General features: G+C 63.1%; 1 protein-coding gene across 3 annotated transcripts; it reads left to right on the top strand.

The window, feature by feature from the left end:
* Nucleotides 1-425: 425 nt before the first annotated feature.
* Nucleotides 426-15,294, top strand: OPLAH (5-oxoprolinase, ATP-hydrolysing). 3 transcript variants are annotated; one of them, XM_058565134.1, is made up of 27 exons: nt 426-539; nt 5,751-5,974; nt 6,049-6,240; nt 6,794-6,893; nt 6,975-7,098; nt 7,190-7,385; nt 7,466-7,631; nt 7,735-7,873; nt 7,959-8,026; nt 8,163-8,428; nt 8,556-8,668; nt 8,762-8,932; nt 9,137-9,274; nt 9,367-9,505; nt 9,627-9,739; nt 9,979-10,130; nt 10,776-10,936; nt 11,021-11,122; nt 11,231-11,405; nt 13,051-13,235; nt 13,363-13,509; nt 13,599-13,733; nt 13,913-14,062; nt 14,179-14,336; nt 14,410-14,570; nt 14,721-14,818; nt 15,085-15,294. In XM_058565134.1, the coding sequence occupies exons 2-27, from the start codon at nt 5,804-5,806 to the stop codon at nt 15,229-15,231; spliced, it is 3,867 nt and encodes a 1,288-aa protein (XP_058421117.1). In that variant the 5' UTR covers nt 426-539; nt 5,751-5,803; the 3' UTR covers nt 15,232-15,294. The 3 variants fall into 3 exon arrangements, with proteins under 3 accessions (XP_058421117.1, XP_058421115.1, XP_058421116.1); XM_058565132.1 differs by lacking the exon at nt 426-539 and adding an exon at nt 4,808-5,224; XM_058565133.1 differs by lacking the exon at nt 426-539 and adding an exon at nt 5,348-5,399.
* Nucleotides 15,295-15,329: the final 35 nt, after the last annotated feature.

Below are 15,329 nucleotides of genomic sequence, written 5' to 3'. Positions count from 1 at the left end.
TCTGCAACACACCATGCTAGACTAGGATGAAGATGTTTCCGTCCTCCCGGAGGGGCCTTCCTGGAGGGACACCAGGGCCTGGGGCAGGTCTGGGATCCTCTAGTCGTTCGGCCCTCAGGGGGCCAGAGGTCATAGGTCGGGTGTGCCCTGTTCCCGTTGGTTGGAACTGCTGGGCCCTGGCTCTGAAGCCCCAGAATGCGGCCAGGGCGCGGGGGCAGGGCAGCTGCTGACCTCACAATGGCGGGGTCCGCTGTTCCTGGCCAGCCCGCCCACTGCCCGCAGCTGCAGCCCGCCGCCGCTGGGCATGTCCCTCCTCAGCAGCTACGAGGGCCTGCGGCAGGAGATCCAGCGGCTGGCGCAGGAGAATGAAGAGCTGCGGCGGCTCGTGCAGCTCATCCAGGAGAACCAGGAGCTGAAGCTGGTGCTCAGGAACCGGGGCAGCAGCCTGGGCTTCTGCAGCTCTGGGCTCCTGGCTGAGGTGGCTGCCAGCCCCCGGCCAACCCGGCGCAGAACCATCAAGTTCAAGGATGCTGAAAGAGGTGAGCTGTGTCAGGGCCCTCGGGGGCGGTTCTCAGAGGCCCACGAGGCTTCACTCATTCAGGGTGCGCGAAGACGAGGAGGAGCAGGACCCCGCTCCCGCAGGCCTGTGATTTGGGAGGTGCTGACAGGTACTACGGAGTATCATACGGAGCAAAGCAAGTGGTGAAGGGCCGAGGTGGGGGCTGTTTTAGGAGGTGCAGCTGGGAGAAGGTGACATCTCTGAGAAAGTGACATCGGAGCAGAGCTAGACCGAAGCGAGGTAGCCACGAGGCTGGGGTAGAGCTTTCCAGGCTGAGGGAACAGTCCATGCAGAGGCCCTGGGGTGGCAGTGAGTTGGGTGTGTTGACAGTGCTGAGGCCAGTGTTGCTGAAGTGGAGGGCAGAAGAGGACCAAGAGGGCCTTACAGGTCAGAAGGAGGCTGAGGGCAGGCTCTGTCCCCCAGGCCTGTGCCCTCTAGGCTCCCTGACTGACGGGGGTGGGGCACAGTCCCTCTCCTGGTGAGAAGTGACAGGCTTGGCCAGGGTGGGGAGTACAGAGTAGTTGGGCTTTGGATATACATTTTAAAGGTCAAAGTAACAATAGGACTTCTGGCAGGTTAGGCGTGGGGTGTGTTGACACAAATAATCAATAACCAATCTATGGATAAGAAAGATAGAGTGATACTGATTGAGTTAATGTGAGGACTAGCCGGGAAGCACTCTCTTCTGCAGGGAAGAAAGCACTCCGGGGCCAGCCCCGTGGCGTAGCGGTTAAGTGTGCGCGCTCCGCCGCTAGCAGCCCGGGTTCGGATCCTGGGTGCGCACCGACACACCGCTTGTGCGGCCATGCTGTGGCGGCGTCCCACATAAAGTGGGGGAAGATGGGCACCGATATTAGCTCAGGGCTAGTCTTCCTTAGGAAAAAAATAAAAAAAGAGGAGGATTGGCATGGATGTTAGCTCAGGGCTGATCTTCCTCACAGAAAAAAAAAAAGAAAGCCCTCTGGAGAAGCATGATTTACAGCACGATTATATACCATTTCAGAACAAAGAACATCATCAAGCATGACAGGAATATGATTTTGTTCCCGAAAGTCACAAGGAGAAGTTTCGCTGAAGTTTCGCACACACACAGCAGGTCAACTTGACCTTGGCTCTCTGGGAAGAAAAGCCTATCTTCAAAGTAGTACTGATATCGCCGTCAGAGAAAGGGAGACATTCATTCCTGTCTTTAAAGAGTGCATTCTTTGCTTTGGGAAAATGGAGCAGATGCACAATGCATGTTGGGTGGGCCATAAGTCAGGCTGCTCTGGGAAAAACAATTTTTATTTTATTTTTTGTTAGCAAATGCTACCATGCGGAACACTAAACTTTATTTACTCTATTTATATATTTAACAGATCTAAAGTATTTACTTCTTGCTTTGACAAAAAATGAAAAATATGGGAGCACTGACTGACTCCTCTTTAGGAGAAAAGGGTTATACGTACAGCTACAGAGAGTTACTGCTTCTCCCTTACGTACAAACACGTGAAATACAAGTACAAACACGTAGTTAAGGCCGAACCAGGGTTAGACTAGAATGGCTTCCCCATATACGTCAATACATGAAAACTTATTATTTTCATCAGGAGTGAGAAAGAAGGGCTCCAGGGCAGCTCGTAGGGTTTGGCTGGAGTGCTGCAAGTGAGGAGCTGCCCCTGGAATGGGCAGGCTAGGAGGTGACCCCAGGCCTCATGGAAATAGGCACCATGTTTGGGGAATTCTGTGGCCACGCAGAGCCGATGGGAGACACAAGTGGCCAGGTGGGCACTCAGAGTCATGTCAGGCCTGGCACTGTGTTTCGTTCGTGCTGCTGAGGGGCTGTGGATGTTACCAAGGGGAGAGTGTAACTAGAGACGGTGTCTGAGTTCAGGCTGCTATAACAAAACACTACAGGCCGGGCAGCTTAAACAACAAACTTTTTTTTTCTTTTGCTGCTGAGGAAGATTTGCCCTGAGCTAACATCTGTTGCCAATCTTCCTCTTTTTGCTTGAGAAAGATTCTCCTTGAGCTAACATCCGTGCCAATCTTCCTCTACTTTGTATGTGGGTCACCGCCACAGCATGGCCGCCAACAAATGGTGTAGGTCTGCGCCCAGGAACTGAACCCAGGCTGCCGAAGTGGAGCATGCCAAACTTAACCACTAGGCCATGGAGCTGGCCCAAACAACAAACATTTATTTCTCACAGTTCTGGAAGCTGGAAGTCTGAGATCAGGGTGCAGACACGGTTCTTGGTGAGGGCTCTCTACCTGGTTTACAGATGGCCACCTTCTTGCTGCATCTTCACATGGCACAGAGAGAGAGAGAAAGAGGGAGGGGCAAGATCTCAGGTCTCTTCTTACAAGGACACTAATCCCATCATGGGGCCCCACCCTCATGACTAATCACCTGCCAGAGGCCCCACCTCCTAACACCATCACACTGGGGGTTAGGCTTCAACATATGAATTTTGGGGAGACACATTCAGTCCACAGCAGAGGGGAACTGCTTGGGACACACATCATTCAGGAAGACATGGTGAAGGAAGTTGGCAGGAGGGAGATGACGAGGCAGGGCAGGAGCCCAGAGCAGAAAATGCTTCCCAGAGACGGACTAAGGAGTGGGCAGATGCACAGAACAGCTAGAGGAGGAACAGGCCTGGGTCAGCTAGGTGGGCCTTCGTTGGTCTTGCTTGGAGCGATTTCAGTGGAGGGGGGTCAAGAGAGCCCAGGGGTGAACAGAGGTAGAAGGGGGCACCATGAGGAGCATAGCAGCCCAGGCTGCTGCTGGAGGGGCATGGGGACAGGGCCTTTAGAAGATGCGATTGTGAGCTGATGGTCATTAGCAGTGGGGTGAAAATGGGGGGGCAGGCAGGGTGATGCCCGTGGGCAGCCAAAAGGCTTGAGGTCGGGGGCAAAGGTGGGCTTGGCCCAGAGCACAGGCCCCTAGGCTGAGTACAGGATGGCAGGTGATGGTGGGTGGGGGTGGGGTCATGGGTCTTTCTGGATGGATCTTCAGCTGACTGTCAGGCTGGAGAGGCTGTGTTGCTGAGGGGCTGGTTGCAGCACAGCTGCCATGAGTCCTGCGGGGATGGGGGTCCTGGATTGAAGTGGGGATGCTGACCAGCATTCCGTGGTTTGCTCAGAGCAGGTGAGGGTAGGGCTCCCGCATCTTGGCTACAGTGATTGTCTAGGGGCCCGGGTGGACGTGAGGGACAGGGAAGGCAGTAGGGAGGTCGTTGCACTAGGAGTCTGGGGGCAGTACCATGGCAGGCACCTGCCACTGGGTGGGCGGTCATCTGGACATGATCACAGCCCATCCTCAGGGATGTGGGTCCCATATGCCTGATCCCAGGGCTGATCCCTGTGTGCTAGGGAGCTGGAGTCCACGACGCTCAGCCCAAGCAGGGCTGGAGGAGGGAAGACACCAGCTGGAGCCTGGGCTGTTGGAGGAGGCCATGGGCCAAAGTCAGAGGGTGTGAGGGGGAAATCAGATCACAGAGCCTGGCATTGCTCTGAGTCATCGGATCTCATATCTATCTTTCTTGTGGTGACCTGAGCCAGGTGCTTGGTCCAGTTCCTTCAAAACCACATCTCCTTTCATTCCCCATCTGCCCTTTAACACCCCCAACATATGGAGGATGCTGCCAGAGGCCACCAGTCAGTGGAGAGCCCTGTTGCAGCCTGTGCTCCCAGCGCAGCCCACCTTCTGTGGGCCTCCTGGGACCAAGCAGGCTTCCAGGTCCAGCAAGGCTCCTGGTGAGCGAGGAAGCCTGGGGTGTGCGTGGGAGGCCCAAGGCATAGGTGGTGCCCCTGCCGGTCTGGCTTTCTGGCCTGGCACATCAGCTGAGGTCCCCTTCACCGACTGTTCCCTCTGCTTGGGACACGCCCCACCCCCCACCTTTCCCTCTCCGGATGTCTGAAAGGCCTTCCCCAGGCTTCTCACAGCTCATGCCCACCCCAGGCCTGGGCAGGCACACAGGCAGCTTTCCTCTATCCGCCTCATTGTCATGGGACTGGCGGCGACCTCTGGTGACATCAGCCCAGGTGTCATGAGGGTCCTGCCCTTCCGAGCCTCGGCTACGGCGGGGTCGGCCCCGGGGTAGGTGGTGTGGAGGAGCCCTGCCCACAGCACCTGCGCGCACTCAGGGAGTGAGGGGGTTCTGTGGGGCGCGCGCGCCCGCGGCCCCCTCGCCGAGCCCCTCCACTCCAGCCCTGTTGCCCCGCCCTGTCCTCCCCGCTTGGCTGCCCCGCGTCAGTGCGCAGTCCGAACTCGTCTGGGCTACTGTTTGTCTGGGGGCCAGCCTGCTCCCCCTGCCTCGGGGCACCCGCAGGTGGGTCCCCAGGGCGCCCACGCTCGGCGAGCTCTGGGCTGGCGCAGGGCCTGGCGGCCGGCGGAGAGAAATCGCCCGGGAGCCCAGGCCGCGCCAGCACAGCGCCGCCGCCGGGATCGGGCTGGGAACGGCCCCCTCCCCGCCCGCCCCGCGGCAATCCTCGGGATGGCTGGCGGCGGAGGAAGGAGGCGGCTCCGGGAAGGCCGAGCCTGACGCAACCGGGACGGCCTGGCGCGCCGGGACCGGTCGTGCGGGGGGCGGACCCCGCTTCCGGGCTGGGGGCGGGCGCGGGCTGGGCCCGGAGGGAGAGCGGCCCGAGCAGACGGCGAGCGACCCGGACCTGACCGGCCAGGTGGGCCCTGCACTGGAACCTAGCCCCCCACCGCTCCCCGCGGCCACGGCGCTCCCACCACCCCCACCGCCCGCTGCTTTCCGCCCCGGGCCACCGCCCTGCCCCGCCCTCTGCGCAGACTCCGCCCCGTCCCCTTGTCCCAAGCGCCCGCGGCTGAAGGTCGAGGAGTTTCGAGGTGGGGCTCCCCTCACCGTCCCCCAGCCCCCGTGCCTCTTCGTGCTAAAAGAGCTCAGATCCCCGAGCCCGAGGGCTCCCGCAGCGCCTCCATCTCTGAAAGGCCTGCTCCAGGCCCTGAGTTTCCGCCTCAACCCAGGGCGCAGAGAACTGGGTGGGCTCGGCGCCCCAATTTTCCTAGCTCTGGCCCCGCCTCAGGCTGCCCTCTGAGCGGGGTCCTACAGCTATGGCTCTGCCCAGGGCACCTGCTGAACCTGGAATCCCCCAACTTCTCCCCATCCCAGCTCTGCCCAGGGCTGCCCATATGTGGATGACCCCCAGGCCTCCCCGCTGACTCACTGCCTCTGTCCAGTTCTCCCAGGACTACAAGCTGAAGAGTCACTGCTTGACTCCAGCCCTATCAGCATGGGCAGCCCCAAGGGGCGCTTCCATTTTGCCATCGACCGTGGAGGCACCTTCACAGATGTCTTTGCCCAGTGCCCAGGGGGACATGTGAGGGTCTTGAAGCTGCTCTCAGAGGACCCTGCCAACTATGTGGACGCACCCACCGAGGGCATCCGCCGAATCCTAGAGCAGGTGGCCAGGGCAGAGCTGCGGGGTTGGGAGGGACCCCTGGGCCTGAGGCCTGACACTGACCACGTGGTTCCCAGGAGGGGGGCCTGCTGTTGCCGAGGGACCGGCCACTGGACACCAGTCGCATTGCCAGTATCCGCATGGGCACCACAGTGGCCACCAATGCACTGCTGGAGCGGCGGGGGGAGCGGGTGGCGCTGCTGGTGACACGCGGCTTCCGAGACCTGCTGCACGTGGGCACCCAGGCCCGCGAGGACCTCTTTGATTTGGTGAGCTCCCCCTGCCAGCGGGCGGCAGCTCATGCAGCTCGCGTTTTCCCAGGGATGCCCTGGCCCTTCAGGGAGGGTCCTTGGCAGGATCAGTGTCAACCCACGGCCACCAGCTGAGAGGTAGAGAGCAGGTTCCGGGCACTCGTAGGGGACACTGTGTCCCCCCAGCCCTCAGAATGGTCACGTTGTCCTGTTCCTGTCTGCCACGTCCTGGACCCCAGATGTAGGGCACCCCAAGCCAGCCTATTCAGGGTGAGGAGTGGGAGCCCACTCCCACCCCACCCCCACCCACCCCCAACTCCCGCCTGCACACCCACTGCCAGGTCCTGGGAAGGAGCTGCTCTTGGGGGTGGCCAGGCAGCTGGCTGGACTCAGATGCCTGGGGGCAGAGAGCCGCCCCCTGGGCTTGCTGGGGCTGCCCATCTGACTGTGTCTCCTGGGCCTGTTGACTGGCCAGTTGGGACACATCCCCTCGCCTGCACTGCCCCACCCACACAGCACCCCAGCAAGGACCCTCAGGCCTGGCCTCCTCTGAGCCTCTGCCTGCCCCCAGGCCGTGCCCATGCCCGAGGTGCTGTACGAAGAGGTGCTGGAGGTGGACGAGCGTGTGGTGCTGTATCGCGGGGAGCCAGGCGCTGGGACGCCCGTCAAAGGTGCGGATGCCTCCAGTGTTGGGATATGGGGGCAGCAGGCCCTGACGGGCCCTTGATGGGGCGCTGATGGGCTTCCTGCAGGCTGCACGGGGGACCTACTGGAGGTACAGCAGCCCGTGGACCTAGCAGGCCTACGTGGGAAGCTGGAGGGGCTCCTGTCCCGAGGCATCCACAGCCTGGCTGTGGTGCTCATGCACTCCTACACGTGAGTGTGGGCTGGCTGGGGGCCGTGAGTGATGGGTGGTGGGCAGTAGGCTGGGGGTGTGAGCCACAGTGCCACTGGGTCGTTGTTGTAGGTGGGCCCAGCATGAGCAGCAGGTGGGCGCACTGGCCCGGGAGCTGGGCTTCACACATGTGTCACTGTCCTCGGAGGCCATGCCCATGGTGCGCATCGTGCCTCGGGGGCACACGGCCTGTGCTGATGCCTACCTCACGCCCACCATCCAGCGCTATGTGCAGGGCTTCTGCCGTGGCTTCCAGGGCCAGCTCAAGGTGAGGCCCCCTGCCTGCCTGCTCCTGCTGCCCCAGCCTGTGCCTGCCCAGCCCCTCACTGCCCACCTGCCTGCCCACAGGATGTGCAGGTGCTGTTCATGCGCTCCGATGGCGGCCTGGCGCCCATGGACTCCTTCAGCGGCTCCCGCGCTGTGCTCTCTGGCCCTGCTGGGGGTGTGGTTGGCTATTCGGCCACCACCTACCGGGTGGAGGGCGGCCAACCTGTCATCGGCTTTGACATGGGAGGTATGAGGGCCGAAGGGTGGGGTCCGAGGGAGGCTCAGCTGCCGAGCTGGTCAATGCCAGGCATCTAGGTGTGAGATGACTTCTTACTACCCATCTCCCCCAGGCACGTCCACCGACGTGAGCCGCTACGCTGGGGAATTTGAGCATGTCTTTGAGGCCAGCACAGCCGGCGTTACCCTCCAGGCCCCCCAGCTGGACATTAACACAGTGGCAGCTGGTGGGGGCTCCCGCCTTTTTTTCAGGTCAGACCCCCACATACACACCTGGGCAGGGACCCCCACCCCTGCCTCCCAACCCACCTCTAATTCCAGTTCTCCCTCTCCCAAGGTCAGGCCTCTTCGTGGTGGGCCCTGAGTCTGCAGGAGCCCACCCTGGCCCCGCCTGCTACCGCAAAGGTAAGAGCTGGTATCCGCCCTGCCAGGCCCCTTCTACGCTGCCCAGGCCTGCCCTAGCCCTTCAGTCCTGCCCTTGCTGCCAACTCCTGGCCACCCCCCTCCAGCCCCCAACCCCAACGCTGTGCACACCTCCCAGGGGGCCCTGTGACAGTGACGGATGCTAATCTGGTCCTGGGTCGCCTGCTACCTGCCTCCTTCCCCTGCATCTTTGGGCCGGGAGAGAACCAGCCACTATCCCCTGAGGCCTCCCAAAAGGCCCTGGAGGCTGTGGCCACCGAGGTCAACAGCTTCCTGACCAATGGGCCTTGCCCGGCCTCCCCGCTGAGCCTGGAGGAGGTGGCCATGGGGTTTGTGCGTGTGGCCAACGAGGCCATGTGCCGGCCCATCCGCGCACTCACGCAGGTATGCCTGCCCTGCCCTCCAGCCCTGCCCCCAACCCCACACCTCCTACTCAGGGAACCCGACAGGGGCGAGGGGTGGGGGGCCAGACAGGATAGGGTAGGCTCCTGACCCCCTTCTGACTCCCCAGGCACGAGGCCACGACCCCTCGGCCCATGTTCTGGCTTGCTTCGGGGGAGCTGGTGGACAGCATGCTTGTGCCATTGCCCGGGCCCTGGGCATGGACACTGTCCACATTCACAGGTGTGTCTGGGCCTGGTGCATGTGTCCCGGGGCGGGGGGCTGGCTTTGAGAGGTGCCCTCACCTTCATCGCCGGGTGGCCCCTGTCCCCATAGACACAGCGGGCTGCTGTCGGCACTGGGGCTAGCCCTGGCGGATGTGGTCCACGAGGCGCAGGAGCCTTGCTCGCTGCCCTATGTGCCTGAGACCTTTGTGCAGCTGGACCAGAGGCTGCGCTGCCTGGAGGAGCAGTGTGTGGATGCCCTGCAGGCCCAGGGCTTCCGCAGGTGAGGCTCTGGGGGTGGGCTGGGCCGGGCAGAGGGCTTGCAGTATCCCAGCCACCCCCTGGGCCAGTTTACCGCCTGGCTTCCCAGATGGTGCTGGGCCCCTTTGGGCGGTGGTCAAGGTGGGCTGGACTCCGAGTGCTGGAGGAGGCAGGACAGGGGTCCTCGTGGGGTGCCCTGTGTGAGTGCCCCGCCTGCCCACTGCAGGTCCCAGATTAGCACTGAGAGCTTCCTGCACCTGCGCTACCAGGGCACGGACTGTGCCCTGATGGTGTCCGCCCACCAGCACCCACCCACCGCCCGCTCGCCCTGCGCCGGTGACTTTGGGGCAGCCTTTGTGGAGAGGTATGCAAGTTTTGCATCCTGGAAGCCCTGGGGATAGCCTGCAGCCTGGCCGTCTCTCGCTGATGGCTCCCTCGGGGCCCTTGGGCATGTAGGTACATGAGGGAGTTTGGCTTCATCATCCCTGAGCGGCCAGTGGTGGTGGACGATGTGCGCGTGAGGGGCACTGGCCGCAGTGGCCTTCGTCTCGAGGACATCCCCAAAGCCCAGACGGGGCCTCCCCGGGTAGACAAGGTTGGTGGCCCTCTTTATGCCCACCCCCCCACACCCACAAGGGACACGGGGACAGGTGTGGACAGAGAGACCCAGGGAGGGTGCTGGACCTGGGAACCTCAATCCCCCCCATGCTCCTCAGATGACCCAGTGCTACTTTGAGGGGGGCTACCAGGAGACACCTGTGTACCTGTTGGGAGAGCTAGGCTATGGGCACAAGCTTCAGGGGCCCTGCCTCATCATCGACAGCAACAGGTGGGCTGAGGCCTGGCCCAGGTGGGGCCATGGGGGTGAGGGCTGAGGCCACAGCTGCTGGGACCTAGGTAAGCTGTGGGGCCCTGGTGGGGGCGTTCTCTGGCTCAAGGCTGCAGGAGTCTGAAGAACTCTGGGGTCCCATTATGGTTGGGGTGTCCTGTGGCCTGGGGATGTGGGGACCCTGGTTGGGAGGCAGGGTCTGGCCTGGCCCCTCCATCCTCTCTGCACCTCTGCCCCAGCACCATCCTGGTGGAACCAGGTTGCCAGGCAGAGGTGACTGAGACTGGGGACATCCGAATCTCCGTGGGGGCTGAGGCCCCCAGCACAGTGGGCGCCCAGCTTGACCCCATCCAGTTGTCCATCTTCTCGCACCGCTTCATGAGCATTGCTGGTGAGTGGCGGCCGCCATCCTTCTCCAAGGCCCTGCTCCCTGTGGTGTAGGGCGGTGGGTCTGCATATTTGGCAAAGGTAGGCATAGGCAGTGTGGCTGGCAGGGTTGTGCAGAAAGAAAGTATGACCCAGAGGAAGGGGCAGAAGCAGAGTCCCTGCTGGCGACAGGGTGGGCAGTGTGGTCCTGGCCCTGGGATGGCAGAGCCTCGCTGCACCAGCAGGCCTTGGGCAAGGTGGGCACCTTCCTCCTACCAGCAGCCGAGTGATCTGTGATTGCCAACCTGTATGAGCAGGAAACAGGCTCAGCACAGTGAACCTGTCTGTGCAGGGTTAGGCTGGGGGCCTGCTGGGGGCCTCAAAGCCTGTGCCTTGGCCCCAGGTTCTTACTGTGCTATGCAGGGCGGAGGGTTGATGTGGGCACCAGGTTCTTGCTGGGGCTCCAGGCAGGGGTGAGGAGGAAGGGGGTGCACCCCACACAGGCAAGACAAGGCCTGGCCACAGCCTCACTGTGTGGGCCACGGCTACCTTTGGGTCCTGGGACTGTGCCTCAGGGGCCTTGAAGGTGGCAGGTGCTGCCTCTCCATATCCTGGGTCCTGCTGTGGGTGGGTTGGGGCCAGCGGGCGCCTGGTCACTCTGTGCCCCCAGAGCAGATGGGCCGCATCCTGCAGCGCACAGCCATCTCCACCAACATCAAGGAGCGCCTGGACTTCTCCTGTGCCCTCTTTGGGCCTGATGGGGGGCTGGTCTCCAATGCCCCCCACATCCCTGTGCACCTGGGCGCCATGCAGGAGACGGTGCAGTTCCAGGTTCGGCGGGTCCCCCCTCCCTGCCCTCTCTCCCCTGCCCCCTCCCTGCCCCCTCCCTACTCTGTACCTGTCTCCTGGCTTCAGATCCAGCACTTGGGGGCTGACCTCCACCCTGGCGATGTGCTGCTGAGTAACCACCCCAGCGCAGGGGGCAGCCATCTGCCTGACCTGACTGTCATCACACCGGTGAGGAAGCTGCCTGGGCACCCAAGGGGCAGGGTGGCTGATCAGCTGATGCCTGAGTACCTGGGGGGCAGGGCAGCCTACCAGTTGACTGTTGCTCTCCACTCCTAGGTGTTTTGGCCGGGTCAGACGAGGCCTGTGTTCTACGTGGCCAGCCGTGGGCACCATGCAGACATTGGGGGCATCACACCAGGCTCCATGCCCCCCCACTCCACCACGCTGCAGCAGGAGGGTGCTGTTTTCCTGTCCTTTAAACTCGTCCAGGGGGGCGTCTTCCAGGAGGAGGGTGAGTGGGAGTGGGGCTGGGGTCGGGGGATGGGGATTCAGTGGGCTGGTACACATGGCTACTGCCTAAGCCAGGCCAGGCCAGACACTGGGATGCAGCCCACTGGCCCAGGCCTGCCTTGAGGCTGGGGGAACTGGGCAGTGACACCGTGGGGAGGTTGCAGATCATCTCTCAGAGATGATCAGAGTGGCTGAGACGAGTTCTGCTTGGGCCCAGGAAGGCCTCAGTGGTTTTGGGGTGGAGAGTTGCCAGAATACCAAAGGGCCTGGGTGTAGGAGAGGGAGGAGCCTATTTCAAGGAGGGCAGCTGCTTGTGGTGTTGACAGTCTGCACTGGGTTTGCTCTGGGTCTGGGGGCTGCAGAGAAACAGTAGGGTCAGGGGCCAGGGGCTGTAGGCTCTTGGCAAGCTCTCCTGGGCCTGGGCCTGGGCCTGAGTCATTGGGTGGTGGGGCGACAGGGTGCCTGTGAAGGGCTTCACAGTCTGCCTTTGCACCCTGAGAGCCCCCTGCTTGTATGCAGAGTGGACAGGGTTTCTGAGGGTGGCCTGGAGGCTGGGCGTGGGGAGTGGGGTGGGGAAGCTGCAGGCAACCTGGATGATGCTGAGCCTCAAGCTGGGCAGCAAGGTGGGCTGGGGACAACTGTTTGGAGATTGAGGTTGGTACTTGATGGGATTTGGGAGCAGAAGTCAAGTTTGGACAGCTGGAGGATGGAGGCTCTGCCACTGAGAGGGCACAGAGCAGCTTCAGGGAAGGTGGGGCAGATGCTGTAGTGGAGCCTGAGGGGCAGGGGCAGCAGAAATACAGAGCTGGTCTGAGGCTGCAGGGATCTGGGAGCCTAGGGGGGCGTCTCAGAGTGAGAGGAGGTAACATGGGCGGAGTAGAGGGTGGGGAACAGAGCCACAGGCTGCTATAGGTGCCAAGGACACAAATAGAGTGACCTAGGTCTGGCCACTCCCTTGGTCAATGTGGGGTGGCGGCAGGGGGCAGAGATCATGGGAGGGACATGTGCAGGCACATGACAGAGGACCCAGTGGCCAAGGAACCTCAGAGAGGACTGTGACCCAGACTCGGGAGAGGGCTTTCTGGAAGTGGGGAGTGGTCCCTGGGGCCAGGACCTGCACTACTTGCCAGGGGATGGAGGCCTTGTCCAGACCTGTTGGGGGGTGGGCACAGACTCTTTCAAAGCAGTTGGCTGTGGGAGCCAGTGGGGGCCATAGGGCTGAGGGCAGTGTGACAGAGGGAGGGTCAAAGGAATGGTTTTTCTCCTGGGAGAGGAGAGGGAAGCCTGGAAAAGGCAGGAGGGAGTGGGGCCAGGTGGAAGCAGGGCAGGAGGAAGAAGGAGAGAGGAGGGTTTGCTAAGTGACACATCACCCCCTGGGCCCCCCCTCCAGGCACCTCCGGCTCCTGAGAGGTCATAGATATAGCTGCCTGCCCCAGTCCTGGCTGCCATGGGGCTGGGGTGTGGGAACAGGGTTCAGCAGATAGGGGGAGGCTGGGGGCTGGGAGGAGTCAGCAGAGTTGTGGGGAGCCAGTGAAGGGCCAACATGGGGGCCCACAGTGCCTAATGGAGGTGCAGCAGGTGTGGAGCAGGGCACCAGGTGGTCCCGGGGGTTGGAGGGTGGCTCAGAGGTGACCCCATCCATCCAGCGGTAACTGAGGCCCTGAGGGCACCAGGCAAGATTCCGGGCTGCAGTGGCACACGGAACCTGCACGACAACCTGTCAGATCTCCGTGCCCAGGTGGCAGCCAACCAGAAGGGCATCCAGCTGGTGGGGGAGCTCATCGGGCAGTACAGCCTGGACGTGGTACAGGCCTACATGGGCCATATTCAGGTGTGCCTGGGGGCAGGAGCATGGAGGCAGCTCTGTGCTTGCCCCCGGGCAGCTGGGTGGGGAGTAAGGGGGGCACCTGGCCCACCTGGAAGGTAGCATGGCTGCCGCTGAACATACACTCTGCCAGGCAAACGCTGAGCTTGCTGTGCGGGACATGCTGCGGGCCTTTGGCACCTCCCGGCAGGCCCGGGGGCTGCCCCTGGAGGTGTCTGCGGAGGACCACATGGACGACGGTTCCCCCATCCGTCTCCATGTGCAGATCAACCTGAGTCAGGTCAGGCAGCGGGGGTGGGGCCTCCTGGGGCGTCAGGGGTGTGGCCACCTGGCTGCTGACGGCCTCTCCCCTCCCCTCCGGGTGGGCAGGGCAGCGCAGTCTTTGACTTCAGCGGTACCGGGCCCGAGGTGTTCGGCAACCTCAACGCACCGCGGGCCATCACGCTGTCCGCCCTCATCTACTGCCTGCGCTGTCTGGTGGGCCGTGACATCCCGCTCAACCAGGTGCGCAGGGCTGTGCTGTGTGCGAGCACACCAGGTCGACTCTAAGCCCCTGGTCCCCCTGAGCGAGCCTGGGGGCGAGGTCAGCCCAACACCCAACAATGGACTGATCTTAGGGGTGCTGGTGGAGGGGGCACGTATGTCTCCCAGTTGGGCCTTAGAGCTGGTCCCTCCCCCTACAGGGCTGCCTGGCGCCCGTGCGCGTCGTGATTCCTAGAGGCTCCATCCTGGACCCGTCCCCCGAGGCGGCCGTGGTGGGCGGCAACGTGCTCACGTCGCAACGCGTGGTGGACGTCATCCTGGGGGCCTTCGGGGCCTGCGCCGCCTCCCAGGTGCGGCGGGCGCGTGGGCGCAGCTCAAACGTGCTTGGGGGGAGGGCTGCGGGCTGGGGGGGCGGGCAGGGAGCGGGTGCGCCCCAGTCTAGCGCAGCCGCCGTTTGCCCCACCAGGGCTGCATGAACAACGTGACCCTGGGCAACGCCCACATGGGCTACTACGAGACGGTGGCGGGCGGCGCAGGCGCGGGCCCCTGCTGGCACGGGCGCAGCGGTGTGCACAGCCACATGACCAACACGCGCATCACCGACCCCGAGATCCTGGAAAGCAGGTGAGCGGCGCGGGCCAGGGGCGGGCCGGGGGCGCGGCCGTGGCGGGCCGCTCTGAGCTCCTGGCCTGCGCAGGTACCCGGTCATCCTGCGCCGCTTCGAGCTGAGGCTGGGGTCCGGGGGCCGCGGCCGCTTCCGGGGTGGCGATGGCGTCATCCGCGAGCTGCTGTTCCGCGAGGAGGCGCTGCTGTCGGTGCTGACCGAGCGCCGTGCCTTCCAGCCATACGGCCTCCGCGGTGAGCGCCTCCTCTCCCTTCTCCCTGCCGTCCCTCTCTCCCATGCCGGCCGGGTCTGTTTCCCACTTTCCGCCCCATCTCCCCACCAACCTCCTGTGTCTCTCCCTTCCTTATCTCCTGGGCCACCCCGTACCTCGTATCTTCACGCAGGGGGTGAGCCCGGCGCCCGTGGCCTAAACTTGCTGATCCGCAAGGACGGCCGGACTGTGAATCTGGGTGGGAAGACGTCGGTGTCCGTGTACCCCGGGGTGAGGATTGCGGCCTGGCACGTCCCATCACCCCCCCCGACCCCCCCCCCCCCACAGCGGACTCTCTTCCTCAGAGAGAGAACAGAGTTGCAAATATAACCAGAGACTGAGTTTAATTTGGCTCCCGAAGGACGGAGGGGCCGCGCACCGGGCCTCGGTGGTCCAGGCCAGCCGCTATGGATGCGCTGCCCCGGTGGGGGATGGGACTGCAGCGGGAGGCAGGGCGGGGTCCATGCCCGCGCTGAATCTGGTCCTCTGCTCCACAGGACGTATTCTGCCTCCACACACCAGGCGGCGGGGGCTACGGGGACCCGGAGGACCCCGCCCCACCACCCGGGTCGCCCCCGCAGCCTCCAGCCTTCCCTGAGCGCGGCAGCGTCTATGAGTACCGCAGGGCCCAGGAGGCTGTGTGAGAAGGGCCCACATAATAAAGATCCCTTAAGCCGCCCTGTTCCCACGGCGACTGGCCGGGCTCACGCTCTGCGTCCTGTCCGTCTTCCCACCGGCCTCA

This window comes from Diceros bicornis, chromosome 21 (assembly GCF_020826845.1).
Source record: "Diceros bicornis minor isolate mBicDic1 chromosome 21, mDicBic1.mat.cur, whole genome shotgun sequence".
Lineage (NCBI taxonomy): Eukaryota > Metazoa > Chordata > Mammalia > Perissodactyla > Rhinocerotidae > Diceros > Diceros bicornis.
Note: the sequence above shows the minus strand (reverse complement) of the source record. Positions and strands in the feature narration are given on the sequence as shown.

What these genes read in the sequence shown, in the direction of transcription:
- OPLAH (XM_058565134.1), top strand. Translation starts at nt 5,804, where the DNA reads ATGGGCAGCCCCAAGGGGCGCTTCCATTTTGCCATCGACCGTGGAGGC. An exon ending in CCCCGCCTGCTACCGCAAAG is followed by an intron (nt 8,027 to 8,162) that starts GTAAGAGCTGGT and finishes CACACCTCCCAG; the next exon opens with GGGGCCCTGTGACAGTGACG. An exon ending in GGGCGTCTTCCAGGAGGAGG is followed by an intron (nt 11,406 to 13,050) that starts GTGAGTGGGAGT and finishes CCATCCATCCAG; the next exon opens with CGGTAACTGAGGCCCTGAGG.